Raw genomic sequence first — 14712 nt, forward strand, 5'->3', positions numbered from 1 at the left:
TATACCTGTGGCTATTTCCCTCAATAATAAGCATACCACTTTGGATCTGCCTGGGGGACAACCTACTAAGGGCAAGCTGCAACAACTGAGTCTCTGGCACTCAGTCTAGCTCTGTGGCTCAGAGGGAAGGAGGGAGAAGAGAATGATAAGGGAATCCAATATTAGAAGAGCAGAAAGCAGATTCTGGAATGTGAAAGAGACACCAGGATAGTATATTGCCTCCTTGATGCCAGGATCAGGGATGTCTCGGATTGGGTCCACAGCATTCTAAAGGGTGAAGGTGAACAAGCGGAAGTCACTGTACATATTGGTACCAACAACATAGGTAGGAAAAGGGAGGAGGTCCTTAAGAGTAAGTACAGGGAGTTGGGTAGAAAGCTGAAAAGCAGGACCTCCAGGGTAGTAATCTCTGGATTTCTGCCCGTGCCATGTGCCAGTGAGGGGGAAAAATAGAATGATTTGACAGTTGACTACATGGCTGAAGAATTAGTGCAGGGGCAGGATTTCAGAGTTCTGGATCATTGAGATCTCTTCTGGGGAAGTCATGACCTGTTCAAAAAGTTCGGTTTTCACTTGAACCCAAGGGGGATCAATATTCTCGTGGGCAGGCTTGCTGGAGCTGTTGGGGAGATTTAGCAGGGGGATGGGAACCAGAATGACAGGGCTGAAGATGAGGCAATTGGCATGTAACTATACACAGTGTGTTGTGAGAAATGTGAAGGACAGGCAGATGAGAGGGCAAGATTGCAATCAGTAGGATTCATTAAAGTGTAATGGGGGGAGGGGCCAAAATCAAAACAGGTGATGAATACAGGATTAAAGGTGTTTTATTTGAATACATGCAGTATACGGATTAAGGTAGATGATGTTGTAGTGCAGCTAGACATCTTTAGGTATGATGTTGTGGGCATCTGAGTAGTGACTGAAAGAAGATCACAGTTGGGAGCTTAACATCCAAGGATACACATTGTATGGAAAGGACAGGCAAGTAGGCAGAGGGGTTGGCTGGCTCTGTTGGTAAAAGGAAAAGTGAAACCAAATCCTTAGAAAGAGGTGACATAAAATCAGAAGATATAGAATCCCTGTTGGTAAAGTTAAGAAATTGCAAGGGTAGAAAGACCCTGATGGGATTTGTATACTGGTCTCCCAACAGCAGCCAGGATATGGGCTACAAATTACAAAGCGAGATAGAAAAGGCATGTGAAAAGTGCAATATTGCAATAATCATGGGAGATTTCAATATGCAGGTAGATTGGGAAAATCAGGTTGCTGATGTATCCAGGAGAATGCCTGCGAGATAGCTTTTTAGAGCAACTTGTGGTTGAGCCTACTAGGGGAACAGCAATTCTAGATTGGGTGTCATGTTATGATCCAGATTTGATTAGGGAGCTTAAGGTAAAGGAAACTTTAGTGATCATAAAATGATAGAATTCGCAGTGCAGTTTGAGGAAGAGAAGCTAAAATTGGATGTATCAATGTTACAGTGGAGTAAAGGTAATTACAGAAATATGAGAGGTGAGCTGGCCAATGTTGATTAGCAGGAAAGATGGCAGAACTGCAATGACTGGTGTCAACTTGCAGGTTGAGTCTGTGGTAAGGAAGGCAAATACAATGTTAGCGTTCATTTTGAGAAGATTAGAATACAAGAGCAAGGATGTAATGCTGAGGCTTTATAAGGCACTGGTTAGACCACACGTGGAGTACTATGAAGTGCTTTGGACCCCTTATCTAAAAAAAGATACGCTGGCTTTGGAGAGGGTCCAGAGGAAGCTCACAAGAATAATCCCAGGAATGAAAGGGTTAACACATGAGGAGCATTTAGAGGCTCTGAGCCTGTATTCCCTGGAGTTCATAAGAATGAGTGAGGATCTCATCGAAACCTATCAAGTGTTGAAAGGCTTAGATAGAGAGGATGTGGGGAGGATGTTCCCACAGTGGGGGAGTCTAAAACCTGAGGGTATAGCATCGGAATAGAGAGACATCCATTTAGAACAGTGACGTGCAAGAATGCCTTTAGTCAGAGGGCAGTGATTTTTTCCTTCAAGAAACACGGAAAGCAATGGGTAATAAGGAAATCTGATGGAACTTTAGTTCAAGAGTCCTGGAGTGTAAATGTAGGGAAGTCATGACACAACTCTAAGGCGCTGGAAAGGCCACATTATGGCAGTATGAGTAGTTTCTGATTTTAGGAAAATTACATTATTGGAGGCAGTCCAGAAAGCTTCACTTGGAAAATGCCAGCTACAGGATAAGTGCCTCACAAGAAAAGGTTTAAAGTTGGGTCTGGGTCATTGGATTTTAGACAAATGAGAGACAACCCTACCAAAACATTTAAAATTCTAAGGGGCTTGATGCTGGAAGGTGTCCGCTCCCACTTTCCCCGAGAAGAATTACGAACCATAGGGAATAGTCTCAGAATTAAGGGGATTCCTATTTAAAAATGAACAAGACAAGATTTCTCCTCTCAAAGTGTTGTGAGTCTTTGAAATTTTTTATATTTGGCTAAACAATTACATATACTTAAAGCTAAGATGGACACACATTTAATCAGTAGGGTTAAATTCAGAATCAGCGTGTTTATTATCACCAGCGTGTTTCATGAAATGTGGAGAGCGAGCAGAAAGGTGGGCTTTTGGAGAAAAAAAAATGAATGGTGGACCAGGCTCAAAGGCCTGAACCCTGTTCCTTGGGTTATGCCCTTAAATTCTTGGCACATACTCAGACTTCAGCCAGCTGAAAATCCATCATGTGTTAGTTCACTCCAGACTCACACACTCCAATCTCCCTCTTGTTGACCCTCATCATCAACAATTTGTCTGTACACATCCTTCTCATGTTCATTAGCTTCTGATCTTGCTACAATTCATTTTTTTAATCTGATTCTACTAATTTAATCCCTCTATGGACTTCCCATACCTCATTTCCGTAGTCCTTACAATTCGTGCATCCTCCATTCTTTTCACCTTGTCATCTGTGGCATTTCGTCAGCTACCCAGACCACAAAGTATTCCTTGGTTCACTGGAATTTTTTTTTGCTTCTTTGATTTATTTTCTAAGTTAAAGTTGTGAAATAGTGCAGAACATTCTTAGTATTTTTTTTAAAAAACTGAAAATAACCACAGCGGGATGATGCAACAGCATGTGTTTGAGGAAGCTGGGATGAATCACACTTTATTCTGAGGGAATTGTTAAATACAGTAGCTGCTAGATTTTAGATGTAGGTTTTAATCCGACTGAATTTGTGGATGTGATTCCACATTAAAGCATAGAACAGTACAGCACTGGAACAGCCTAATTATGCTATGATGCTTAATTAAATTAATCCCGTCAATTTACACATGGTCCATATTCCTCCCACTTTCTGCATATTCATGTGCCTCTCTAATAGCCTGTTAAATGTCTCTATTTGATCTCTCTCCAGCACACTGACAGCACATTCCGGGCACCCTGCACGCTCTAATTAATAAAAACCTGGTCCTGCACATCCCCTTTGAACTTCCCTCCTCTCAATTTAGATGCACATCCTCTACTATTAAACACTTCAACCCTGGGGAAAAGATATTAGACGTTTACTCTGTCTATGTCTCTCAAAATTAGTAAACTTCACCGCTCCAGCGTTTGTCCTTTTTCATTATAGCATATGACCTTTAATTCAGGCAATGATGACTTTAGAATTATAGCGAAATATTTGGTTTCAGTAACATAACCTTAGAATGGCACTATCACCTACGAAACTTAAACTTCCTTATTTTACCCTTATAACTTAACAGCCTTGTTATTTCTAGAATCCTTCTGTGTATTGCAAAATATATACAAGTAAAAGATTGTTTTGTGCAAGATGATCCTTTTCAACTTTTTTCATTCTGATTTTTTTTAGTCATTTATTAAATATAAGTATTTGTCTACAGGTTTTACTGTTTGTATAACCTTATTTCCAAGTTAAGCCTGTATTGATCCAGAACTGAAGATAACACTTCACTGGGAACATAACCAATTTTGCTTCGAGATGCCCAATCAGTCACTATTAACAGCTGCAAAATTATTGATACAAATACAGATATTGTTATGTCTCTTCATTTGGCTATGGAAATTTTCCTGTTGGAAAACAAGGTCAACTCATATTTTGGACATCTCCACTTTAACCCCAGCTTCCCATCCACATTTATTGACTCACATGTTTCTATTCTGCACAGTTCATACAAAGCAAAAGTCTGCCACCTGCATAAAACTCACTTCATTCACCTACTCACCTTCATAGCAATTCCATTCTCCCAATCACATTAGTATTTTAATTCAGTCTTTTATTCCTTTTGCAGCTTGTCAGGTTTAGCACTGAAACTTTCCTGCACCTTGCATCCCTTTCATTGTATCCCAGTGGGGGACAGTGTTCAAGCATCTTCCCTTCCCATTGTAATCACCTTCCTGAAATCCTCAGCTTTTCTATCTTTACTGCCCCCACCCCCACCTTTCAAGCCCTGCAAAATCTACCTCCTTATCAATTCTCACCAAAATCATTTTGCATTGGTTGGTAACCATTTTTGTCTCTGTCCCTCCCTCCCAAAGGTTAGGGCAGTTAATGGGTTCTATTTAAACGCATATTGTTGTTGATGCTATAACCGTCATACTCTGTTTAGATTTGGTGACCAAGGTGTTAACTAAGTAGACTTCTTTCAGCTTTACATGCAGGTGATGTGCAGTGTCTAACACTTAATGTAAAAATTAATTTGCCAAACAGATATAAAGCCCATCATTCTCTTTTGGAAGAAAGTCTGCCGAGTGCTCAGAATTGCTTGGTTTCCGGCATCTGCCAAGCACTAGCATTTTACTCACATGCCCTAGCATTTTACTCACATATGCTGCAATCATGACAAATTGTAACCCAACTCCTACCACAAATATCCTCTGCACCTTCATTATTTATCCAGATCCTTAGGCTCCGTTCATCTCTAATGCCCACCAAAGTCATTTTGAAGGAAATGTTACAAAAATAATTCCCGAGGGACCTGACAATCAAATTGAACCTTCTCACTAAAAACCACATAGATGCACCTCCTAGTATGGATCATTTTTTTACATCATCCAAAGTCATTTCCCATCTAATTTCCCAGCTCTAATCCAGTAGAGTGCAAAGGAGAGCAACTACCTAATGTGGAATTCAGTGTTTATCCTTCTTGGTTTGCATGACCTCGCATTAGTACCAAATCCAACTTACTAATATAGAAATCAGTGGAACAAACTATTAGCTAAAATCAATTAATTTATTCATGTGCATTCTGTAAACAAATGGAATAGTATTACAAAGTAAAATGTTAAACCAGTAATTCTACTTCAAGAGAAACAAGATGAAGTATAAAATTATTAAATATCAGTCAACAAAATTGAACAGTTAACCAGTAGTTCAGTATGGATTTCTACTTTCGCCGCACTTTACAGAAAGTGCTAAGTACAGTCTTACACTATATGCTTTTGTAGGCATTTCTTCACAAGTTGTGAGCATCATTGGCAATTCTGAAATTTACTGTCCATCTCTTACTGTCCATGAACTGAGGCAGCTGGATTGATGGATCTGGATGGCAGGCTCTTTCTCCAATAGGCATTAGTGAACCAGAACGGTTTTATGATAATCCAGTCATTTCATAATTCCTGATACTGAGACTATTTTCAGATTAAATTCCCTGTGTGTATGGTGGGATTTCTTCTGACTGCTGGTTAGCGAGTCATTAATACACTGTCTTCGTCCTTAAGATGTCAGGCATGGTGCTCTGTATAGTTCAAACTAAATACAGTTCATAACTCAAAACGAGACTGGCAGGCATCTTTCCATAGTGATTAACTACCACGTCAGTCAAATCTGAAGTTTGTTCCTCTCAGATATATTGTTCATGTGCTTTCCTAATGGATTAAAGAACTCCAGCAGATGTTAATCAGAGCCTTACTACTACGGATCATAAATGGACAAGAAACAAAATAAGCCCAGATACCACGATCAGTGTAGCCAGCTTGAATGTTTTGTTGATGACAGTTTGCAACTGTTGGAAGACTGGGCAATCAAACAATTCAAATTACTGTATCAGTCAAGTCGAAGAAGTCAGGCTATCACACAGTTATTGAGGTCTATGATCTTCTTCCTGCTTTGCTTTTTTATATATCTAACAGCAGTCCTCACTCCACATTCAAACACTTCTTGAACTCCTCTATTAGCAATGGCTGAACACTCCAGGTAATGCTGTGCTCTAACCTCCCTTGCCAGCCTCTTACCATCGACGGCTGTGATGGTGCGAAAAGTCCCCATGTCTCGTTGGTCTGTTTGTGTGGCAACCACCAATATTGGGGTCTTTGGTAGAAAGTTTCGGACTTCTGGCACCCATTTATTCCTGACGTTCAAGTATGACATGGGGTTTGCTACAGAATAGCAAATTAACACCACATCGGCTTGCTGGTAAGAAAGAGGTCGGATCCCTTGAAACGAGTCATTTCCTGATGTGTCCCAGAGTCCCAGGCTGATCTGAGTTCCATCCATAAACACTTCCACTCCGGTGTTATCATAAACTGTGGGCTTGTAAATATCTGGATAAGTCTCTGAAGTAAATCTTACCAGCAATGATGTTTTTCCCACCTTTACATCACCCACAAGAACACATTTTATGGCGCTCATTGTGTCTTCAATGCCAAAAGTGCGTTGTATAAGTCCTCACAAATTTTCACAACAAGGCTCTTCAAATGTATTCAGCTCAGCAGTTAATGATACTATTCATACAGAACGGTCACACTTTCTTCTACCTGTTGAAGAGAGAAAGAAACATTGAAAAATGTTCCAGAAAATTGTGATATCCAAATGATACTTCACTTTCAATATGCAAATTTTTAGGATAGATGTATCAGAAAAAACAAAAAATTAGTATTAAAGTCTACAGATTGCAGGAGTAAGAAGGAAGACAATTTTCAAACTAATGAAAAAATAGCACAAAAGACAGGCCAGTAAAGTTTGTAATATGAAGAAAATGAAGATGGTAACTTAATAAATTCAACTACTCAGTTAAAAATCCTATTATGAGAAAGCTTCACTGTGCACATTGATTAAAAGCTTCTATGCTGTACGTTGTCATTAACAGAAATCTAAGTTTACAGAAATTTAAATGTTAACAAAATCACTGGTTATTTAACATAACTAAGTAGTGCTTCTTCAGTTTTTACCTCTAATAAACCACAAGGATCTCCACTACAGGCTCTGGCAATAGGGCTACCTGCAGCATGTTCTTCTGTTAATGTATTGAAGCTTTCACACTTTAGTGTTCCTGCTCGTTACTTCTATATATACGTGCTCTTCCTTCCTAGTAACCTTAGTAACAGACAGACCAGAATATTCAACTCTGACGTACCAGGTTCTGAGGAAATGAACTTACACAGTTCCTTTTATATGCCGGTTATATTGCTCCATTTTGAAATGTTTGCTTTTCACATAAAGACACATCACGATCAGGATCCTCTACTGATTTCTGGAAATTTGGCAGTGGGGATTAAATCTTAGGTAAAGTTCCACTGCAGAGGAAAAGGATTCAGAGCCATTTCCCCCACCCCCTCCCCCTTCTGGTATGATGAAGAATGTTGAAATCATTCACCGAAAAAGAATCCCTATTTGTCACATCAGGAAGATGATGATACAGGAGGTATCACTCACAGATGTGCTATGCTTCTCCTCTGACACCCTAACATAAAGATCAACTGTAAGAAGTGACAGTGTCGGCCCTAGAGGTAACTTCCTTCCAACAAGATCTATAATGTTGAATTGTCTGCTCCTATCAAGACCGTATGGTTATTTCAGCAGTCCCTAACATGCAGTCTTGGCAACAAACATGGCAACCTCTCCTATCTAGGCCAACTGACAGGCAGATTCAGTATTTTTAATGCCTACAGTGACACTATCTTTCAACAGTTAACATCTCTTCAAATTTGATTTACTCCGTGTTCTCTTATTAAGATTCTCTAGATTGCTGTTGAGGTTATATTAAAGTGTTGACAATTGAATTCAATGTACTTTCTACACACCTCCCACACCGTGACCTCGTTAATCTTTCAAAAGTGAATTATAAAAGGAGAAATATAATATCTTACAAATCTACTAAGAATTGATCTCTGGGTAACTGCTTACTTTACTAACAATAATTGTTCCTTCAGAATATTTCTGGGAGGTAAAAAGACAGCAGAGGAATCAAGATTTTGTTTCAAACTATGGCCAGAATACTTTTGTCTGCAGTTTTCTATAAAATGTTTCAGGGCGATTTGTATATATGTCAATGTCTGAGCATTACAAACCAATACATTCCTTTCATTGTTCCAATAACTAAGTACTAAAAGGAGTGTAAAATATAGTAATTTCTTTAAATATTACAAAATATAGTAACAGCAAGAATCATAATCAAAATGTATCCAATAAAATCTTGGGTTCTTCAATGGAAAAAGCAATACAGAAATGGCACTATTAAAATGTACCTTAGCTAAGCACCAAGTCATCTGAGCTGCAGTACCAGATGCTCACTCAGCATAACTGGCGCTTTCTCTCCAGTAGAGTCACCTGCCCACCAATCCCAAAGGAAGAGGAACTGGCTTTTCAGAAGAAAAGAGCAAAGCACCTTCCATTTTAAGGAAGTGCCAGAAAACATTGATTAGCTCCAATATAGGCTATAGGAAATGATATCAGTCCGAATGAGATCTGTTGGGAACTGATGCTCAAAATGAGACATTGATTTGTCTGCATGAACTACAAGTGATAGGAAAATGTCTGTCAGGGTATGGACAGTAAAACAAACCTCAAAGATCAAAATAAATTTATTATCAAAGTACATAATGCACCATTTCCAAACATGAGATTCATTTTCTTGTGGGCAATCTCAGTAAATACAAGAAACACAATAGAATCAATTAAGGACCACATCCAACAGAACAGACAACCTGCAAAAAAAAACTAAGTAAATAAATAATGGGAAAGAAATAAACAAACAAATAAGCAGCAACAACTATCAAGAACCTGAGATGAAAAGTCCTTGAAAGTGAGTCCATAGGTTGTGGGAACAGATGAGAGATGGAGTGAGTGAAGTCACATCCCCCCCGGAGGAACTCAGCAGGCCAGGCAGCATCAATGGAAAAAAGAGTACAGTCAACATTTTGGGCTGAGACCCTTCAGCAGGATTCCGAAGTTATCTGAGTCAAGTTATTCCCTTTGGGTTCAAGAGCCTGATGGTTGAGGGGTAATAACCGCTCCCTGAACCTGGTGGTGCAGGTTTTGAGGCTCCTGTACCTTCTTCCTGATGGCTGCAATGAGAAGATTGCAAGGCCTGGCTGCTGGGGATCCCTGATGAAGGATGTTGCTTTCCTGCAACAGCACTCCATGTAGATGTGCTCAATAGTTGGGAGGACTCTACCTGTGATGGGCTGTGCCATAACCACTACTTTTTGTAGGGTTTCCCATACTAGGGCATTGGTGTTTCCATACCAGTCTATGATGCAACCACACTTAATCTCCCTTCTATATGCTGATTAGTCATCACCTTTGATTTGGCCAAAAACAGTGGTGTCATCGGCAAACTTAAGTATGATGTTAGAGCTGTGCTTAGTCTCACAATCGCTAGTATAAAGCAAGTAAAGTAGGGGACAAAGAACAGAGCCTTGTAGTGCACCTGTGCAGAGGGAGAATGTGGAGGAGACGTTGCCAATCCAAATTGACTGAGGAAGTGAGGAAATCAAAGATCCAGTTGCAGAAGGAGGTATTGAGACCTAGGACTTGAAGCTTATTATTAGTTTTCAGGAGATGATAGTATTGAATGCAGAGCCATAGCCAATGAAGAGCAACCTGATGTATACGTCTTTTGTATCCAGATGTTCCAGGATTGAGTGGAGAGCCAATGGCATCTGCTGTTGCCCTGTTGTGGCAGCAGGCAAAATGGAGCAGATCCAAGCTGCTTCTCAGGCAGGAGTTGATACGTTTCATCACCAACCTCTCAAAGCACTTCATCACAGTGGACATAAATGCTACTGGATGATAGTTATTGAGGCAGGTTCTTCTTAGGCACCAATATAATTGAAGCTTGTTTGAAGCAGATGGATATCTCAGACTGCGAAAGTGAGAGGTTACAGATATCAGAGAGCACTCCAGTCAGTTGATCAGCATAGATCTTTAGAACTTGGTCAGGTTTCCCATCTGGGCTGGATGCTTTCCGTGGATTCACCCTCCTGAAGGATGCTCTCACGTCACCCTCAGAGACTGAAATCATAGGGTCATCAGGTGCTGTGGAAGGTTGTGAAGGCTCCTCTACGTTTTGATGCATAAAAGGGATTGAGCTCATTTAGGAAGGAACCCTTGTTGTCACCAACTGTATGTTGCCTGGTTTCACTAAGTAGGAGGTGATAGCATTCAAGCCCTGCCTCAGCTGTCGAGCATCCTTCAGTGATTCAAGTTTGGTCTGGAATTGCCACTTTGCACGTGAGATGACTTTCCAGAGATCGTACTGTACCTGGACTTCTTGTATACAACTTTGTCGCCAGACTTGAATGTCAATGATCTTAGCCTCAGCAAATTGTGGAACTCATGGTTCTTCTGGGGTGTCAAAAGGAATGATTTTGTGGGGATACACTCCTCTACGTTCATTGTGGGTGTGGCTCAGGATCCTTTAGGGTAAAGATAAACCTAACCAAATAGAAACATAATCCTCAAAAGAAATAATCTCAAGAGGTGCTATACCCATTCCAGCCCTAAAGAGATACTATAAATTGTGGCAGAAGTTTTATCAGCTGTTTGAATCATAGTGGTCTTCACACATGCAACCATGGCAGGAAACATAGATATAATAAAACAATTTTCCTGCATTCAGAGGATCCACATGGATATCATTGAGGTAAAAGAAAGAGGTTAGTTGAATCTATTATCAGGTTTGTTGAGCATGGTTAGATTTTCTGTGAACTTGTGGTTTGTGCTGTGCTGTGCATCAGGAAGTAGTCCAAAAGAGGCATTTGAAAGTCAGTCAAAGTTTCAAAAGAGAAATTATTTCTAATTTTAAGGCCTGAAAATGATATTCTGCATTTTTCAGCCAGTAGGTTAGGGAAGAAAGGCATTGATCCTCACAGAGAAAACCAACTAAGCACATTTCTGCACATGCTACTAAATCAGGCCTATTATACATAACAAACACACAATGTGCCAAAGGGACAATGGCCACAAACAGTGGTGCTATAAAGTTTGTGAACCCTGTAGAAGTTTCTCTATTTCTGCATAAACATGACCTAAAATGTGATCAGATCTTCACGCAAGTCTGACAACTAAATAAAGAAAAACCAATTAAATAAAGAACATAAAAAAACATACTTGTTCATGTTTTTATTGATGTAACCCTCAGGTTCGGCGAGCATGTGTTTGTCTAGGGGAAGACAGCCTCTGGCCCCACCAAACCGAGAAATCTCATTTGCATGGATGCTATGTGATGTGTTGTCCGGTTACAAATCTGCACCACAAAATATCAGATAGTATACCATATGCAATTAAATGATTGAACTTTATAAATCTCAATTTGAGTATAGGGTTAGTAAGGAAAATAAAAAGAAAAAGGGCCCATTTTAAAGAAAAAGTCCAATGTGCACATTGGAGCTCACTGATAAGGCCATTCGTCCACCATCGACCTCCTCCAAGCGTCGCTGACCTTCGGACGCTCGCTCCCCATCTACTCCATCCGGTGGTCTACCAACTCTCTCCACATGCGTCTTCTCTCTGCATCTCTTGCCGACAAAGGACCATGAAATCCCTTCTCCCAGACCCACAAGGAAGAACAACATCCCACTCATTGGCTAACATACAAAGGCCCTGTTATCTCTAGGCATAACCCAAACATTGCTGCTACAGAGAAACCATTACCTTAGCAGTAGAACATTATAGAGCAGCCAGTACATTAGCAGTGAAACCTTACTGTGTGTTACATTGCGAAAAATTGATCCAATATTACATGTATTTGTTGAAAAAAGTATGTGAATCTTCGCTTTCAATAACTGGTGTGACCCCCTTATACAGGAATAACTTCAACCAAATGTTCCCGGTAACTGTTATTAGTCCTGTGCATGAGCATAGAGGAATTTTAGGCCATTCTTCCTTACAAAACTGCTTCAACTCTGGGAGGTTGGTGGGTTTCCTTGCATGAATTGCTTGCTTCAGGTCCTTCCACAACACTTCCATAGGATTCAGGTCAGGACTTTGACTGAGCCATTCCAAAACATGAATTTTCTTCTTTTTAAACCATTCTGTTGATTTATTCGTCTTTCAGGTCATTGTCTTGTTGTATTATCCAATTTTTATTAAGCTTCAAGTGACAGACTGCTACCCTGACATTCTCCTGTAAAGTGTCTTGATACAATTTTGAATTCATTGTTCCCTCAATGATTGCAAACTGTCTAGCCCCTGAGGCAGCAAAGCAGCCCCAAACCATGATGCTCTTTCCACAATGCTTCACAGTTAGGATGAGGTTTGGTGTTGGTATGCAGTGCCCTTTTTCCACCAAACATAGCGATGTGCATTTCTGCCAAAAAATTCAACTTTTGTCTCATCTGTCCACAGAACATTGGCGCAGAAGAGTTGTTGAACATCCAGGTGAACTTCTGCAAACGTGAGAATTGCAGCAGTTTTTTTTGGGAGAGCAGTGGTTTCCTCAGTGGTGTCCTTCCATGAACACCATCCTTGTTCAGTGTTATTCTTATAGTGGACATATGAACAGAGACCTTAGCTAGTTCTAGAGATTTCTCCAGGTCTTTTGCTGTTACCCTTGGGTTCTTAGAAATGCTTTTGTAGCTTTTTCCAGCTTCATGCATCTCTACAATTCTTCTTTTAAGGTCCTCTGAAAGTTGTTTTGATCAAGGCTTGGTGCACATAAACAGATCCTTCATGAGAAGAGCAGGCTCTATCATTAACCTCACTTTGTGTGTCTTTTTTATAGGACAGGGCACCTCTACAACCCACACCTCCAATCTCATCTCATAGATTGGAACACCCGACTCCAAATAGCTTTTGTAGAAGGTTCACATACTTTTTCCAACAAATACATGTAGTATTGAATTATCTTTCTCAATAAATAAATGAACAAGTATAATGTTTTAGTGTTATTTGTGTTCTCTTTATCTAGTTTTAGGACTTACAAGAAGATCTGATCACATTTTAGGTCATATTTATGCAGAAGTAGAGAAAAATTCGACAGAGTTCACTAACTTTCTCGCACCTCTGTATGGTTATCCATTCTCTTAAGGCTGAGCAAAGCTGCATGTCGAATCTGCAGCTGACACTTCCGATACAATACTGACAGGAAACAGTAGTCACCATTAATCCAATTGATGTTCAAAGTAAATTTATTGTCAAAGTACATACATGTCACCATATATAACCCTGAGAATCAATCATTTTCTTATGGGCATACTCAGTAAATCCAAGAACCATAATAGAATCAATGAAAGACCGCACACAACAAAGACAGACAACAATGTGCAAAAAAACAACAAACTGAGCAAATACAAAAAGGAAAGAAAATAAAAGGCAATAAATATCGAGAGCATAAATTGTAGAGTCCTTGAAAGTGAGTCCACAGGTTCAGTGCTGTGGTGAGTGAAGTTGAATGGAATTGTCCCCTCTGATTCAAGAGCCTGATGGTTGAGGGATAATAACTGTTGCTGAACCTGGTGGTGTTGGACCTGAGGCTCCTGTACCTGATATAAAAACTGGAACACCCATCAAATGCTTTCTACTTTTTGAAGAAATAAACTGAGCAGCGTATTGTTTGTCTAATTGACAGCATCGCCACATCTTGTATTAATTCACCTTAAGTGAAGCACTTAACTGAAGTCTGTTAGGTTTTCTTTTGAGATCGTAAATGTGCATTTGTAAAGTTTTTTTCTGCAACAGCCACATAAGCTGCTATAACATCAACTAGTACACATGGTCCTTTGTTACAGAATGGTTACCTTCCTACCTTCTATATCATAATTTTTCATGATGTTACTTAAAATATAGTCTTATTACTTTTCAAAAGAGATCTCTTAAGTGCCTTCTACCCACCCCAACCACCACATGAACCAGTAACCGTGGTACTATCATTACTGCTGAGGGAAAAAAATCCTGACAGAATGAATCTCCACTTCTAATATTGCAGTTAATGGGAAACAGGGTTTTGCATTACTGTGTTTGGAGACACAAGTGTCTGCAGTTGCTGCAATCTGCAAGTGGCTACCTCTTGTGTTTCCACATATCACCTTCCAGCCTTCAGTCTGAATGGATACATACAATTTTAGAGGCAAGTCAAATATATTTAAGATATTTTTATGATTTAATTTATAACAAAAAAGTGATCATTTAGATTTACAACTTGTAATTAAACTTGCTGGCCCTGGTTCAAACATTTTGGTGGAATATAACATGGAAAATTCTCAAGGAAAAAAGAACTGCTAGATAACAAAATGAATGTAGCACTCAAAACAAAATGGTACATTATCTGCCAATCCTTAAGAAATGCCAGTTGAGAAAAACAAAATAGACAAAATCTGTTGTTTATTTCAGGGGCGCTGGGTTCGAGGCACTATTCTCGAAAGGGCCTCTGGGTTCGATTCGCTCTTCTTGGAAAGACCGCTGGGTGCAAAAGGTCGCTCTCCTCGATGCTCTCGGAGATATTATCGAAATTCTGAAATTTATGGATT

The 14712-nt window shown here is 39.7% G+C and overlaps 1 protein-coding gene across 3 annotated transcripts in view; it reads right to left on the reverse strand.

The window, feature by feature from the left end:
- Positions 1-5244: 5244 nt before the first annotated feature.
- The window catches only part of rhoh (ras homolog family member H), a 40621-nt gene continuing 31153 nt past the window's right edge, over positions 5245-14712 (reverse strand). For 2 of the 3 annotated variants that reach the window (XM_072252830.1, XM_072252832.1), the window contains exon 2: positions 5245-6780. In XM_072252830.1, coding sequence (XP_072108931.1) covers positions 6089-6655 — 567 coding nt within the window. In that variant the 5' untranslated portion in view covers positions 6656-6780 and the 3' untranslated portion in view covers positions 5245-6088. Of the gene's footprint in view, positions 6781-7194; positions 11103-14712 lie in introns of those variants that run through there. The other variant, XM_072252831.1, reaches the window with a different exon arrangement.

The sequence above is a fragment of the Mobula birostris genome, chromosome 3, assembly GCF_030028105.1.
Source record: "Mobula birostris isolate sMobBir1 chromosome 3, sMobBir1.hap1, whole genome shotgun sequence".
Classification (NCBI taxonomy): domain Eukaryota; kingdom Metazoa; phylum Chordata; class Chondrichthyes; order Myliobatiformes; family Myliobatidae; genus Mobula; species Mobula birostris.